At 39.4% G+C, this 16,793-nt stretch overlaps 2 protein-coding genes across 4 annotated transcripts in view; one reads left to right on the top strand and one right to left on the bottom strand.

Moving 5' to 3' along the window:
- Positions 1-8,340, bottom strand: part of LOC126352375 (serine/threonine-protein kinase Nek8-like) — a 125,144-nt gene extending 116,804 nt beyond the window's left edge. The window contains exon 1 of one of the 2 annotated variants that reach the window (XM_050002682.1): positions 8,147-8,340. In XM_050002682.1, coding sequence (XP_049858639.1) covers positions 8,147-8,193 — 47 coding nt within the window. In that variant the 5' untranslated portion in view covers positions 8,194-8,340. The remainder of the gene's footprint in view (positions 1-8,146) is intronic. The other variant, XM_050002683.1, reaches the window with a different exon arrangement.
- A 42-nt stretch (positions 8,341-8,382) lies between these two features.
- LOC126352307 (ubiquitin carboxyl-terminal hydrolase 34) overlaps positions 8,383-16,793 on the top strand; it is a 538,206-nt gene continuing 529,795 nt past the window's right edge. Inside the window, exons 1-3 of one of the 2 annotated variants that reach the window (XR_007565188.1) lie at positions 8,383-8,594; positions 9,556-9,655; positions 10,938-11,121. Coding sequence is in view for 1 of the 2 variants with exons in the window: in XM_050002677.1 (XP_049858634.1) it covers positions 8,552-8,594; positions 9,556-9,655; positions 10,938-11,121 (327 nt within the window). In the remaining variant the exon portion in view is untranslated. The remainder of the gene's footprint in view (positions 8,595-9,555; positions 9,656-10,937; positions 11,122-16,793) is intronic. The other variant, XM_050002677.1, reaches the window with a different exon arrangement.

The following is a 16,793-nucleotide window of genomic DNA, read 5'->3' as shown; positions in this document are numbered from 1 at the left end:
ATTACCTGACACAGAAGTAACAAAAATTGGCTTTCAGTGGTGAAAATTAACTACTGTTCAATGGAAAAAATGTCGACAATACAACAGAACTTTGGCAAGAGATCGCATCATATAAAGACGCTAATTCCCAAAATCCATTTCAGGAGCTCTCAGATTTTGCAATGGTGATTTTGGTATTATCTTGGTCAAATGCTGAGGTCGAAAGAGCATTTAGCATGCTCAGCAATGTGAAAACCTCCCCCTTCAGGCTAAAGTCATAAAACCAATGTGGTAAATGCAATTCTCAGTGTGCGGGCCGGACTTCGACGTGTGAATAAGTTCTGTCATAATTACCTGTTACCGGAGTATGCTTTGAAGCAAATTGGCACAATGGCTGCACAGCGAGGAGACCAACAATCCAGCACATCAACTGAAGAAGAGGGAGAGAAAGATGTTTATTTTAATCAACATAGACGAGTGAATATCCTTAAATTTGTGCATCTTCACCATGTCGTGGTGCAATGACTGCTCCATTAAATTTTGGGCTTGCTGCGCATTATTTCAGCTTATTCGTCTAATGTTTCAGCTGTATACTCGTCTAGCCATCTGACTGTCGGCTCATTCTGAAGATGACTGGACGTTAAACAGCCGAAATATTAGAAGTAGAAGCTGAATGTGTGCGACAGCACGTCCGAAATTCAATTGCGCGTATTTAAATTTGCTTGCTACTATTCCATTAAAATGTGATGTAATTACATAATAACATAAATCTTATACTTAAACCGAGCTCGGCGGATTTTAAATCTCTGCCTGTCTCGTAAACTAGGGACGAGTATACTATTTAAAATCAATTTCAATTTCGTATTCTTATTTGCAAGAAAATACAGATATCAGATTTTGACGGATTTTTACATGTTTGCTCGATGCGTGAGCAAAGTAATGAGTAATATTTTAAAATAAGTTACTTTTTTACTTTTGCAAGAAAATATGGAGCTATTTCATTTTCACAGATTTTGACGGATTTTTGGGTGTTGGTTTGAAGGAAAAAATAATCACATGTTGGCAACACTGGCCGCCAGCAGTTCGGTTGGTAAAGCGCCGCTGTTGCCACGCTGCCGTGGATAAACATTACTGCGTGATGCCGCGTATTAGAGTCACCTACGTTCATTATCTCTCGTTGTAATTTGATATTTTCTGGCGTTGAAGTGTTCCACAGTCGTCAGTTATTGCAAACGAGTGGTTTCGAGTTGGTGCTGCATTAATAACAACAATGCAGCACGTCTGAACAAGGATTCGCAATAAAGTTGTCTAAGAATAACTTCACTAGCTGTGAAGATAATATTCTGCTGAAAAATATGCCACCTAACTCGACAATAGCAATGGACAATGCGCAATATCACTTGGTTGTGATGGACAGAGGTCCAACAATGCAGCAGAGGATTTTTCTCTGGGTGCAGACCTGTTCGATTGGATACTGTTGAACCTAGTTTGTGTAAGGAGAAGTTAATGGAACTTTCAGTACTGTACAAGCCAAGAATTCCACGCTACCAGTTCGACGAACTGGCTAACGCTAAAGGGCACACTAATCAGGCTTCCTCTGTACTCTGCTCATTTAAATCCGACTGTATCACGGTAGATATGGAGGCTTCGCATCTTGATCATAAGGAAAAATACTCTCCTCTTTGCGTGCTATCATTTGGCAAAATCTGGTTTCGATACCTCACACCGTTTACGAGATACGTGGGATTTACGAATATTTAATTCTCACCTTTTCACTGGCGTGTGTGTTCGTGATGGAGACCTTTATATCCATTCCATTTTCTCGACATTGCACATACATAGCGATATTCTTAAAGGTTTAAAGACTAACTCAATATGTTATCTAAATATCACGTGCATCAACCTATGACCTAACACTCCAAACGCAAATTCATAGCGACTCCCCCCCCCCCCGTAAAGAATTTCTTGCAGTAGTTTAGCTAATACCGAAATATCACAGTACCTATGACCTTCAACGAAATGATATGTAATTCATCATAAAGCTATAAGATGTGCGAGACTCACTTTATTACCGTATAGTTTCTTTATGAGGACTAGCTATCAGGAGAAAAAAACTGGCGTTCTACGGATCGGAGCGTGGAATGTCAGATCCCTTAATCGGGCAGGTAGATTAGAAAATTTAAAAAGGGAAATGGATAGGTTAAAGTTAGAGATAGTGGGAACTCGTGAAGTTCGGTGGCAGCAGGAACAAGACTTTTGGTCAGGTGAACACAGGGTTGTAAATACAAAAATAGGGGTAATGAAGGAGTAGATTTAATAATCAATAGGAAAATAGGAATGCGGGTAAGCTACTACAAACAGCATAGTGAACGCATTATTCTGGCCAAGATAGATACGAAGCCCACGCCTACTACAGTAGTACAAATTTATATGCCAACTAGCTCTGCAGATGACGAAGAAATTGAAGAAATGTATGATAAAATAAAAGAACTTATTCAGATAGTGAAGGGTGACGAAAATTTAATAGTCATGGGTAACTGGAATTCGGTAGTAGGAAAAGGGAGAGAAGGAAACGTAGTAGGTGAATATGGATTGGGGCTAAGAAATGAAAGAGGAAGCCGCCTGGTAGAATTTTGCACAGAGCACAACTTAATCACAGCTAACACTTGGTTCAAGAATCATAAAAGAAGGTTGTATACATGGAAGAAGCCTGGAGATATTGACAGGTTTCAGAGAGATTACGTAATGGTAAGACAGAGATTTAGGAACCAGGTTTTAAATTGTAAGACATTCTCAGGGGCAGATGTGGACTCTTCAGTCCGAAGCCACGCGACTGCTACGGTCGCAGGTTCGAATCCTGCCTCGGGCATGGATGTGTGTGATGTTCTTAGGTTAGTTAGGTTTAAGTAGTTCTAAGTTCTAGGGGACTGATGACCTAAGATATTAAGTCCCACAGTGCTCAGAGCCATTTGAATCATTTTTATTCGTCGTGAACTTTGGATTAAAAGTGAAGAAACTGCAGAAAGGTGGGAATTTGAGGAGATGGGACCTGGATAAACTGACAGAACCAGAGGTTGTAGAGAGCTTCGGGGAGAGCATTAGGGAATGATTGACAGGAATGGGGGAAGAAATACAGTAGAAGAAGAATGCGTAGCTTTGAGGGCTAATGGAAATCCTTGGGTAACAGAAGAGATATTGAATTTAATTGGTGAAAGGAGAAAATACTCAAATGCAGTCAATGAAGCACGCAAAAAGGAATACAAACGTCTCAGAAATGAGATCGACAGGAAGTGCAAAATGGCTAAGCAGGGTTGGCTAGAGGACAAATGTGAGGATGTAGAGGCACGTATCACTAGTGTAAGATAGATACTGCCTACAGGAAAATTAAAAGAGACCTTTGGAGAAAAGAGAACCACTTGCATGAATATCAAGAGCTCAGATGGAAACCCAGTTCTAAGCAAAGAAGGGAAAGCAGAAAGGTGGAAGGGGTATATAGAAGCTCTATACAAGAGCTTTGTTCTTGAGGACAGTATTATAGAAATGGAAGAGAATGTAGATGAAGATGAAGATGAAATAGAAGATATGATACTGCGTGAAGAGTTTGACAGAGCACTAAAAGACCCAAGTCGAAACAAGGCCCTGGGAGTAGACAACATCCCATTAGAACTAATGACAGCTTTGGGAGAGTCAGGCCCAACAAAACTACTATTTAGTGAACAAGATGTATGAGACAGGCGAAATAACCTCTGACTTCAAGAGGAATATAATAATTCTGATCCCAAAGAAAGCAGGGGTTGACAGATGTGAAAATTACCGAACCATCAGCTTAATAAGCCACGGCTGCAAAATACTAACACGAATTCTTTACAGACGAATGGAAAAACTGATAGAAGCCGACCTCGAGGAAGGTCAGTTTGGATTCCGTAGAAATGTTGGAACACGTGAGGCAATACTGACCCTACGACTTATCTTAGAAAATAGATTAAGGAAAGGCAAACCTACGTTTCTAGCATTTGTAGACTTAGAGAAAGCTTTTGACAATGTTGACTAGAATATCCCTTTCAAATTCTGAAGGTTGCAGGGGTAAAATATAGGGAGTGAAAGGCTATTTGCCGGCAGATGTGGCCGTGCGGTTCTAGGCACTTCAGTCTGGAACCGCGTGACCGCTACGGTCGCAGGTTCGAATCCTGCCTCGGGCATGGATGTGTGTTATGTCCTTAGGTTAGTTAGGTTTAATTAGTTGTAAGTCCTAGGGGACTGATGACCACAGATGTTAAGTCCCATAGTGCTCAGAGCCATTTGGACCATTTTTGAAAGGCTATTTACAATTTGTACAGAAACCAGATGGCAGTTATAAGAGTATAGGGGCATGAAAGGGAAGCATTGGTTGGGAAAGGAGTGAGACAGGGTTTTAGCCTATCCCCGATGTTATTCAATCTGTATATTGAGCAAGCAGTAAAGGAAACAAAAGAAAAATTCGGAGTACGAATTAAAATTCATGGTGAAGAAATAAAAACTTTGAGGTTCGCCGATGACATTGTCATTCTGTCAGCGACAGCAAAGGACTTGGAAGAGCAACTGAACGGAATGGACCATGTCTTGGAAGGAGGATACAAGATGAACATCAACAACAGCAAAACGAGGATAATGGAATGTAGTCGAATGAAACCGGGTTTTGCTGCGGGAATTAGATTAGGAAATGAGACGCTTAAAGTAGTAAATGAGTTTTGCTGTTTGGGGAGCAACATAACTGATGATGGTCGAAGTAGAGACGGTATAAAATGTAGACTGGCAATGGCAAGGAAAGCATATCTGATGAACAGAAATTTGTTAACATCGAGTATAGATTTAAGTGTCAGGAAGTGGTTTCTGGAAGTATTTGTATGGAGTGTAGCCATGTATGGAATTGAAACATGGACGATAAATAGTTTGGACAAGAAGAGATTAGAAGCTTTCGAAATGTGGTGCTGCAGAAGAACGCTGAAGATTAGATGGGTAGATCACATAACTAATGAGGAGGTATGTAATAGAATTGGAGACAAGAGAAATTTGTGGCACAACTTGACTAGAAGGGATCCGTTGGTATGGCATATTCTGAGGCATCAAGGGATCACCAATTTAGTATTCGTGGGCAGCGTGGAGGGTAAAACTCGTAGAGGGAGACCAAGAGATGAACACACTAAACAGATTCAGAAGGATGTGTGTTGCAGTAGGTACTGGGAGATAATGAAGCTTGCACAGGATAGAGTAGCATGGAGAGCTGCATCAAACCAGTCTCTGGACTGAAGACCACATCAACAGTTTCTTTAAAATCGTTTGAGAAATATTGCAGGTCGCCCCGCTTGTGAGGCTGACGGGTTAAGCTACGTTTTCCGAGCTGCGGCAATTTGTCGGAGTGTGCTGCGGAACACGCTTGCGTCTTCCGCTGTGCGATGCGGATCGCAGGGTGGTGCGTGAAACTTTTTCCTAGGCGCGGCGCGGGTCAGAACCTAAAAAAATGAAACTTTAGGATTTGGTAACTACACCTGATCGAGTGACAGGGGAACTAGCTCCTGATACCTTTCTTGAATTCAATGGAACTTTTGTGATATTAAAATAGATAAATATTTAAGATTTTAAGAAAAGTTGATTTTTCGCGCTACTCGATATTTATCACGCCGTATTTCCTAAACTAAATGTCGTACAACAAAACCTTTTAGTTGCCTTCAATAGTATATGTCGATAACGTCTGCAAAAGGTCTCTCCAATAGATTCGGTAATAGGGAAGCAATAAATTAAAAATAGCGTCTGACGCGGAACTTTTACCAAACCAACGTCCAAAATTTAGTAAGCGACAAACTTTTTCCCGTTACATTTTTTGTAGGGGGTGCAAGCGAGAATAAGTTTCAGAAAAGTTTTAAATAATTTTTACAATTAGTTGGAAGTCTGTGGGTGCTATAGACGCGAGCAGTTTCGTGCGGTTCGTTGGCGCACTGCGAGGAGCATGGCAGTAGCAGCTGAGACTGAGGCCAAACATGCAGCGCAGTGCTAGAGCTAAAAACAGTTAATTTTGGCACTCCGAAAGTACGTGGAAGTTAGGGAAGAGAAGGACTGTATGGTATTGGAAAGAGTACTCAGGAAGCGCAATGCAGTGAGACGAATGTTCTTGCATCGTGAAGAAGGAGCATACAAAACTTTAGTTACGAAACGTTTACTCGCCGATGCAGATAAGTTTGTGGCATTTTTTCAGATTCACACTAAACCAGTTTCATTATTTTCTTTCGTTAATTGAAGACAAACTGAAGTCATTCCTGTAACCGAGTGGCAAAATGTATTGGACATAATAATGGTGTGTGACAGAAGTTACTTTCGGTATCACTATCTGATGCCTCCAACCCTGTTCCACTCGCGAATAGTTTTATTCATTTTTCTTCCGATCTCTGGCCAAATTAAGTTTTTTTTCTTTTGATTTTTCCACTCTGCGACCATATTCCACAAAATTTGCTTTTCGGAAACCAGTTCGATAAGTTGCTCATCCTCTTGAGGCAGAGAAAGCGGTCAGCCGACATTTCTGGTGATTGTATAACAATTGTTAAAAATTGTCTGTTGCCTGTGTACGCGAAAAAAAAAAAAAAAAAACATTGGAGCTGTCGTCTTGCTGCTGCTGCTGCCCAGCTGCGACGTGCGGGACAGAGCCTCCCAAATCAAGCAAGCGTTTCTCGCAAGCGGAGCCCGCTGCGGCACTGCGTTGTCCGCACCCTAGGAAAACTGTCTCGTATGTTTGCATTGTGCGAGTGAGCAGCGGGATCTCTAAAGTTTTTTACGCAGCAAGCTGCGGGAAATTCCCTCTGCTAGAAAAACGCAGCTTTACGCACCGAGCAAGCGTGGCGTTATCGTCGCCAGCGCACGCTGGCAATTACATTTCCTCCCCTAGCTCTGTACCGAACTGTCAAAAGTAACAACTAATTTTAAACGCACTATAGGTCGTTCTTCGAAGCACTGTTCATAAATGATGTAACAATTTGCTGAACAACCAGAAGCACACCATCGCTTTGTTGTGAGTCGTAGCTGTCCTTTACCACTGTTCGATAAGCGCGGTGTCACCAAACGTTAGTGAAATCGCCGCGACACTAATTAGTACTCCGCCTCCCGCCATCCAACGCACTTCAGATACACGGGGCGCTTTAGTTTCCCGACACACACATCTGGCGTTGTGCACAACGCAATGTAAATACAGAACTGCAATGACTAAGATTTTATACGGTTGTCGGTCTCGAAAGGTGTTAAAATTCATGTAACACGCCTTATTTTCGCTTACGGTCAAGAACAATTGTTTAGATTGTAGGCACGTTTGCTATTATTCCTTCTTTCTGCTGTAGGAAATAACCGTTGCTTTGTAAAAAGACATATGGTACAAAAATGATATTACGTGATATTTAACAAATTGAATTCTAAAGAGTGAATAAGATCCTTCGTGAACTAATACAACAAACAAAATTTTCGATATGCTTATCATCCTAAAACATTCGTATAACTTCTTTCATTTCAGTTTGTTCTTGTTAAACACGTTTGCCATATTTCGTGTATTTGCCATAAATTACATTTTCGTGGTTGAGTGGCAAAGGAAGACTAGCGTTCAACATCGCTACAGCAACGGTGAGATTAGTTACGAAGCACCAGCCCAGCTAGGGAAAGACGTGGAAAAATAATCGAACGTGCTCTGTCAAATGTCTCACTGTCACTCACCACAATCTACTTAGTGAAATCACGAAGAACCCAAATCTGGCTGGGCGTCCTCCCGAATACGACCCAGTGTCTAAGCACTGCGCCAGTTAGCTCCGTTCGAAGGCAAAATTTAGGCAGCACGATACGTAACTGAATTTAGTAAAATTGATTAGAGGTCGCAGTCTGGACTGCGTGTATATGTGTATACAGATCAAGCTACTTCGCCAGAAAAGCAAACTGGGAATGTTTGCATTTCGTCTGCTGCCACCTCGAATATCGTCAATGCGGGAACTTTATTTTTTCTGTTTGAGTTTGCGCAACAAAAACTTTCTTGTGTGGAGAAAAAAATTCAAAGTTTGGCGGCCTGATACTCCACGGAATAAGAAAATGCAAACAGAATTAATTACAAAACGAAATCAACAAATGCGGTTATATATTTTTGCTGACAGTATCAACTACTTACCCGAATGAACCCCTACCAACCACACGGATTTCTCGATAACATTCCATGCCTACTGCTTATGCTGTAATGAGCTTGTTTACCATATCCGCGCACACACACACACACACACACACACATTGAGCGATCCGTACAGTGGCTGTCAATGTAAATGTAGCTGACTAGAGAGAATCGGCAATACGGCTATTGGCGAACCTGGAGTTCCCTTCGTTTTGTCTCTGGAAAGAAACTGAAAATGGTATACAATCTATGGGAGAAGATTGAATATGGCGCTATGTTGGTTGTGTTACTGTTTAGTGTGACGTAAAGACGCTCACACTTCAATGAAAAACACAAAAATATATACTAATTTAATCTGAATGCATTTTAACAACACTATAGTATTTACCTGAGTGTGTTTTACGTAAGATGTGTGATGTATGTGCTGATTTCTTGGATCTCTTACAAATATGTAAGTTATCGGGCATATACTTTTAACGATTACATTGTTTTTAAATCTGTAGGAGATTGTCTACGTTACCCGACAGTTACATTAGACAACGTAATAAGTGAAAATAATTCGGTCGAGTTAATCTTTGGCGTAATATTCCCTAAAGTGCAATTGTTGGTAGTCGCTTTGTAAAAGACGGAAACCAAAACAACACAGGAAGATACTTGATGAAACTAGCTAAGTACTTCTATTACACTTTGTTATCTACCGGTATTTTTGAAGTGAAGCATAGGACGTGAAATTTCATTCAAAATGTTATCTTTTTCGCGTTTTTCTTACTATCTGCGATACATTGCACTATACATAAACGACATACATTGTTAATTCAAGTTGTCACAAATACTGTGTTTTTAGCGGTAATGAGGATATTATATCCAGTAAAGTGAGTGTATGTTCAGTTTATTTGTCGGCTAACATCAAAACGTCGTATCTGTTTGACAGTTCTTCGCGAGCGGACGAATATCACATGGACAGCTGCTGACAGTTGATACTTAGATGATGTTGCAATGTGCTTAATACTGCAGTGCGAGCTGTAGTTATCGCTATACAACTTTTGTACACACAATCGCGCGCATACGTACGTTTAATGTGTTCCAAAGCGCTGTTTTTTTTATAGGCTATAGGAAAAGTGTTTATGGATAGAAATATCGAGCTGTGTTTAGGTCCTCAGCGACTGGTATGGGTTGATTGAAAATATTTACTTACCACAGTGACACCCAGAAATTTATAACCAAGCAAAAGAGAGAGGAAAAAAAAATGTGGTAATGCAGCCGAAACTTCTGTGTGTTTGTCGTGTTTGGGATCATATCGATGTTTCATCATTTTTCTTTTCGGATTTGTTACCTCTGACAAGTGCAATATAAATAAAGCTCTTTATACTATATATTTGTCAGTTCTAATGCCTGCATAAAAATTCTTGCAGATGATGGCAGAATTACAAACAAAGAATCAGATGAACGCCCCTCATTTGAAAAGGAAGAAGTGGACACAGTTTTTCAGTACATACAAGCGTGGCCACAGAGGTAAGAGCAACTAGAAATGTGATAAACAAGGTCTATGTTCTGTATGTAAACATTTTAACATGTAAACTGGTGGACAATATTTTATTGTTTTTGAGTATTGTGTGAAGAGAACTTGGTTTTTGAATTTTATTTATATATTTTTGACTTAGATGGTCTGTTAATGAACTTTTTCGAGTGCACAGCTGTAGGCCTACATGATTCATTTGATCTGTATGTAAATATGTCGGATACCACATTGAGCTGGTTTGTTATACTGTCAGTTTCATATGTTTTGTTTGTACACTGCCTACTTCCTGTTTATTTCTTATGTTATTTAACTTTTGGTGACACAACAAAACATTAATTTCATTTAAATTGTTATCATAGGCTTGGTTTTCAACAGTCTAGGAGTTGATGATGGGGCAAGAAATACTTTGATCAGAAATTGGATGCTGTAATAGGAGATGAGATTTGTATGTTCTTACTTTGTGGCAAATTCAAATCAATGTAAAATTTTTAAATCAAACAATGGAAAATCCAGGATGGAATGTAACAATATAATGAAAAGAAAGTTGCTACTCACCGTATTGTGGAGATGCTGAGTCACAGTTGAGTGTGTGTAAATTTTATTTTTATTTTTTATTATTATTTCCCCCCCCCCCCCCTCTCTGCAACTCAGCACTTCCACTATATGGTGAGTTGCAACTTTCCTTTTCATTATACTGTAAAATTTTTAAAAAGTAGATTTTGTTAATTTGGAATTTACCTTAAATCAATCAACTTTGTTGGTTAACGCAATCAGTTCTTGCCATTGGATGTTTTGGGTCTTAGTAACTAAGGCTCTGAAGTGAGAGATATTTACAGTTATACTAGTGGCAGCAATCACATACCTCTATCACGTACTGGTATGTCATCTGTGTGGAGTTCTGAAGATGCTGTCACTGGTTATAATCGACATATGGATTAAACATATAGAAACATGTGCAGATGTATCTAGCTTACAAACCATTGGACTTATGTTGTCAACAACAGAATGACAGCTGTGGTAGGTTTACAGAAATTGTTGTGAGGAAACAAGAACCTATGTATCAGCTGAAGACGGAGCACGTGCTGTGCAACATATTACATTTAATGAAACAATGTATGAGAAAATAGTGGTTGTTTATGTCATTTTCAGTCCCATCATTACCAGTTTAATAAAATACAGATGCCAGTGTGTCACAAGTTTCAAATAAGCAGCTATGGAGTTTGTTCTTGCTTACTGATTTTCAATGTATTTTGGTATGTTGTTTCACTCTTACAGGCAATGCACTTGCTGTTTCCGGGATGGCAAAAATTTTGATCGTTTCAATTGGCTGACACAAGGGGTGGTTCTGTTAAGTGTTGCACAGTTGAAAGAAATGAGTGTGTCTGCTGATCCTGCTGCCTCTGGAAGGTCAGGATGGACATTGGCTGACCGTGAAAGATTGATGCATTTGCTGTCTAAGGTAATTCTGCATTTATTTTACTTTTGATTTTTGTGTTGTACTTGTGAACTGAGCAAGGACACATTTTGAGGACAATCCAGATTTAGGTTTGCCTTCATTTTTCTAAGTCACACAAAACAAATACAGTTATGGTTTCTTTGAAAAGAACCTGGCTGATTTCTTTTCCCTAACCTCTAGTGGTCCTAGCATGTGTTCCGTCTATAATGATCTCTTGGGGTCAATGGAAGTATCCTATTACACCCGTCTGCTTTGGCCAGTGACGTAATGGTATTGTGGTGTGTGACGTCACTACTGCAAGATGTTTTTTGAGTTGGTTGTGTTTGTAGATGTCGAGTTGCTGTATTTGATTGTGCCCTGTGGTGGTGGATGTGGACGTGCTGAGTTTAACGTGTGGTATTTGGTGCATTTCAGCTTTGTTTGTTATTGTGCTAAAGTGGTTTTGAGTTTAGGTAGTTGGTGCGATAACGTGGGTGCATTTGTGTGTGTGTGTGTGTGTGTGTGTGTGTGTGTGTGTGTGTGTGTGTGTGTGTGTGCACGCCCCTGCTTACTTGCGTGTGTTGGCCAACCTAGGTGGTATTGCCAGAGGCTTTTGTTGGTAAGTACTTTTTGTTTTCGTTTTATTCTATAGTAATTGTGATGTTTTGTCTGTTGTATATTTATGACAGGTCGGTTGTGTTTTATTTCATGGAATGGACATGAGGTATTTCGGTTTTTGAGTTGTTGGGGTTTTGGTTCCACTTTTCGGAGTTGCAGGAATGGGTTTTTGGTATCGACAGCTGTGGTTGAGCTATATAGGTCAAGAGAAATGTCCGATTCCACTTTTTGTGGTTGTAGGTTGATTTTTTTTGGTATTGATGGCTGCGACTGAGCTAATTGATGTATGAAAATGTCAGATTCCTGCGGTTTTGTTGGTGTGGCGGAGTGTTTAATTTAAATTTTTTTATATTATTTGTTTTAGGATGGTGTAGTGTTTTTTATTGTTATATATTTAGTTTGTCCCCCCTCCCCAATCTCCCAATTTTTTATGGTTGTCACATTAGTTCCATTTTATTTTTGGAGTGAGACGTTATTTTGTCATTTTTATTTTTGTTCGCGTTTGTTGTTTCCGCCACTTTGATGACATCATGGGTCAAAGCAGACGGGTGAAATCGGACGCTTCTGTAATTCCATCTCTTGGATCTTGAACACTAATTTTGCTTCCCTGTTATTTGTGGAATCGCTCAAACGACTATCATAAAGTACCATACTGGTGTTACTGTTATTATCGGTGTAGATTGCATAGTATAAGTCCCAAAAGTTCATCAAATTCAGAGGTAACCTGTAATTCTAAAGTGATAAGCACCCATGAAATTTATTGATATTTAATTCTTTTTAATGAGAATGCAAACAGTTGACATTTCCTCATTCAAAATCTACCTGAAAATTAGTCAACTTGATGAAACATTGCTGCAAGTTGATGGTGTTAAAACAACTGGTGATAACCCATGGGGATTTCGTCACATATATTATAGGTTTAGACATTTTCAGCTTATCTCTTTGACAAGTATAAATAAAGTTATGTGAGAAGATTCAGATTATTTCCTGTTTCAGTATGCTGTTTAAATTATCTGTCTTTTTTATTTGCTGTTCATTGGTGTTTCTGTTGTCATGACATTCATGGATACAAAAATGTGCATAATATAGTACATGCTTGGGTGTATCTCAAGTTTATACAGCTACATAGCCATACATCTGTATGTTGTGATGAAGAAATGGTTTTTTTCTTTCTTTCTTCCTTTCGCTATACTTGTAGCGTAAAATGTAAGGATCACAGCACACATTTCTGTTTGCACCAGTTTCAGGCAGCTTGTGTGCCTCTTAACTGCTAAAAGACAAGAAAGGGTGTGTGGATATCCATTTATGCATTTAAAATGTGTTATTCCTACTAGTATTGAGGGCTCAAGTCTAGACCAGGGCCAGCTACTGCTAGTAGTATGGCAAAGCATCAGTTTTATGTAGCTTAGATGATACTTTCATGTAACCAATAATAGACGAGAAAAAAGTCAATGAATTTCTAGCGCCAAAGTAGAAACCATTCTCTTTTTGGCTGTTGTCACAAGTATTTGACAATTTCCTGAATACACTGTGAATTAAGAGGTTGTGGTCAGGTTGATACTGGTAGGGGCTGCTTAAGTTAAATTAATAATCTTGGTTGTCAAAATGTTTTCCTATTTCTTCTGAATGTGTGAAGATTTCGGAGATGGTGCTATACTGCTGTGTGAATATGACAGTATTTCTTCGAAACACTGTCTGTTTGCTACTCTCTCATTGGCTGGATTCACCCAGCCGCTGACACACCCACTTTCCTTCCCATTGTATCTCATTGCGAATGCTGACAACGTCATTGCACGAAATATGTAAGTATGCCAGTGGTGTATGTACAGATCTAGACTTTTACTGCAAGCATTACATTGTATTAAAAGTCCAATAATATTTTGTGCCTAGAGAAAGATCATATTTATTTGTCCAATCATTGGGCATCCATTCATTTCGGCACTAGAAATTCATTGACTTTTTTCTCGTCTGTTATTGGTTACATGAAAGTATCTTCTAAGCTACATACAACTGATGGTTTGCCACACTACTAGCAGTAGCTGGCCCTGGTCTAGCCCACAATACTGGTAGAAATAACACATTTTAAACGCATAAATGGATGTCCACAGACCCTTTCTTGTCTTTTAGCTCAAAGTTAAGAAACACACAAGCTATATTTTAAGCTACAAGTATAGTTAAAGAAAAAAAAAACTTAATTTCTTCATCACGACATACGATGTATGGCTCTGCAGTAGTCACAAACGAGTATTAATATCAGATTCCTTGACTTCTATATTTTAGTACCTGTGCAAACTGTCATTTATGTAATAAAATATCCATATCGAACATCAAGATTACAATATTTTTCATGTAGAGCTCATAAAGTTTTTTCTTGATTATGGTGGTAGTAAGAGTTAGAGACAGAGCAGTTGTTTACATGTTTTGCAAAGCGATGTTTCGATTATCTCTGTGAGATGTGAAAGAAGCCAGGTGGCTGTATCAACAGCTTGTTCTAAGTACCCAAGTAGAAACTAAACAGCATGTTTCATAGCAGTGAGTTGAAATAATTGTGCCAAATTCTGATTAGGATATAGGCACAGAATGCACAACCTAGTGGGGAAAAAACGGTAGTTCTAATGTCAAAATTTTACAATGTAGTCCCATAGCAATATAAACAATTTTGTGGTACGTGTTATACAGCCTGTATTACAATACGTAATGAATGAGATACATACAGACTTTAGTGAACCGCCAGTTCATTGTTTCCACTGGGCACAGTATTTCAGCAGTCAGGCATGTCACCAGTGTCATGTGCATTGTTGGATCAGCAAATATGCTGGGAGAAACTGAAGAATCACATCATGTACCTTTATGGAGAGGAGATATATTAACATGAAGAAATTCAACAAGCTATGCCACCATAGGTACTGTTTACTGAATTCTCTTGCATTTTTGAAGAGATGTCGTACCAAGCACATTGTGCCAAACTTTGTTAAGGTTGCGTGTCACATTGATTCATTGGCAGCCAGGAGAATCAGGAAGCGAACTAGCCTTGTCTTTGTACATGAGATGGTACACACTTTACCTGCCAGAACCTTTAGTACAACTCGTGGGAACTATGTCGGCTAGGTTTACAACTTATCAGTCAGTTTTGTGTTAATGAGGTGGTGTTAATTTCGAAGAAAGCTTGCAAGTGATATATATCGAATGCGCAACTGTCATGGAACCAGATATCAAGTTTGTTTATAGCGATGGCAACTACGACGGCAAAAGTTGAATGGTACAAATTTTGTTTCTAGTGTTCACAGCAACCACCTTTAGTCATGAATATCATCCAATTATGACATTAAATGCAATTTTACTTACCTTATTTGTCATTGATATTCATGGACAATTGCATATGATGTATATGCTGCCAGTAGGAATCCTTTTTTCCATATCCAGGGTACTCTTTAGCAATGTCTCCTAAGAAAATTGGCAAAGTCCCACAGGGGAGTTTTATATCACACAAGTGGAAATTGTGGAAGTAGATGTATCGAAAAATATAGTTACCTGGTCATCTTCGTCTTTTGATAGAGATTTCTATAATTGCCCAGTGTTCTCCACGCAAATAGATGGATCCTCAGAAGACAGTAATTCAACAGAATGGTTCACCAACTCTTGGTGAAATCCTTTCCCCTTCAAAGTTTTTAAGATTTCTTCCATCTGTAATGACTTTGGTTACAGGCTAGATGAAGTTCTTAACAAGAGGCACTAAAGTTCGTTCGGTCTTGGAATACACTTTAACAATGAAACATGTCCTAGGTTATCTTTCTGTTTCTCCAAATACCCAAATCTGTTCATTTTCATTCTTGAGATGTTCTTTCCCATATTTCTGAGTTGCTTTGTGAGCTCATCTATTTCTACAATCTTGTTATTAATCACAGTTATGTAACATACTCCTCAACAGAAACGACAGTAATCACAAACAGTATTGATCGACAATCCAGTTTCTGAAGCTGTGTTTTCTGATGGGTAATCTTTAACCCTAATGGAAACCAAGTAGATGCTTTACTGTATTGTCAGGTTACAAGTATTTTTCTTTTCAAATGAGAAATCAAAATTGCTAGTTCTTGAACCAAGTTTGATACTGCTCTGTCCATTACAGTTCACTCAATTTCTAGTGTCATGAATTTGCAGCAGATGATACCCCACAGAAGTCCAAACAGTTTTGAACAGTACTCAATCTAGAAATCAACTTGCCGTTAAAGGCAACACTGCTTTTGTTTTTTCCCACAAGGACTATATAGAGAAAATACAGAGCCTGCTACAGGAAGATCAATGCTTTCCCCATCAAGAAGGCGGAGAACAGGACTAGGGGCCCAGCATTTGTTTGCTGGGTGCGGGCATGGAGACTCATTCCTGAACTGAGGACTGGTAAGTGCTGCCAGTCCTCTGTCACTGTAAACTCTGGGTACATTTCAGAAACCACTATGAAGTGCAGCGTTGGAATGTTGTGTGTCACATGGATCTTGGCTTGACCACCTGGATTGTGAGGATGATAAAGACCTCTATAACAACACTTCAATCTCAAGGTGTGCTGTGCACCATTGAGATGCGTGGCTGTTGAGTCCAAGCTGTCATTAGTGGGCAACCTTTGGAGATCCTGCTGCATGAGGCATACCTAGGTGTGTAGGGCTCTCTCTGTGGACGTTCATTTCCCTAGCTGCTTGTGGGACCGAGATGGAATATTTGAAACTACCTCCCTCTCCTCCCAGTGGAAAGGATGGGTTACTGGTAGGTACTAACACCCAGTCAAATAAGAGAGCACATGTTGCTGGTTCTCCCGACTCAGGAGTTAATTCTAAAAGTTTTGGGTCTAGTAACAGAACACACACAGGCAATCGGAGTGTGTTTTTAATAGTGAAAAGGAAAGAGAGCAGCTTTGAGAGTTTCGTCTTTCTATATTCAAAGAGGAGTATCAACGATATAGGAAAAGACAGATTGGTACTTACTGTAAAGAAGACACATTAAATTGTGGACAGGCTCAATTAAAAGACACACAAAGCAGCTAAGCACAGCCTTCATCAGCAAAAGAGAGACACACACCATTCATACAC

Source organism: Schistocerca gregaria, chromosome 1 (assembly GCF_023897955.1).
Source record: "Schistocerca gregaria isolate iqSchGreg1 chromosome 1, iqSchGreg1.2, whole genome shotgun sequence".
Taxonomy (NCBI): Eukaryota; Metazoa; Arthropoda; class Insecta; order Orthoptera; family Acrididae; genus Schistocerca; species Schistocerca gregaria.
Note: the sequence above shows the minus strand (reverse complement) of the source record. Positions and strands in the feature narration are given on the sequence as shown.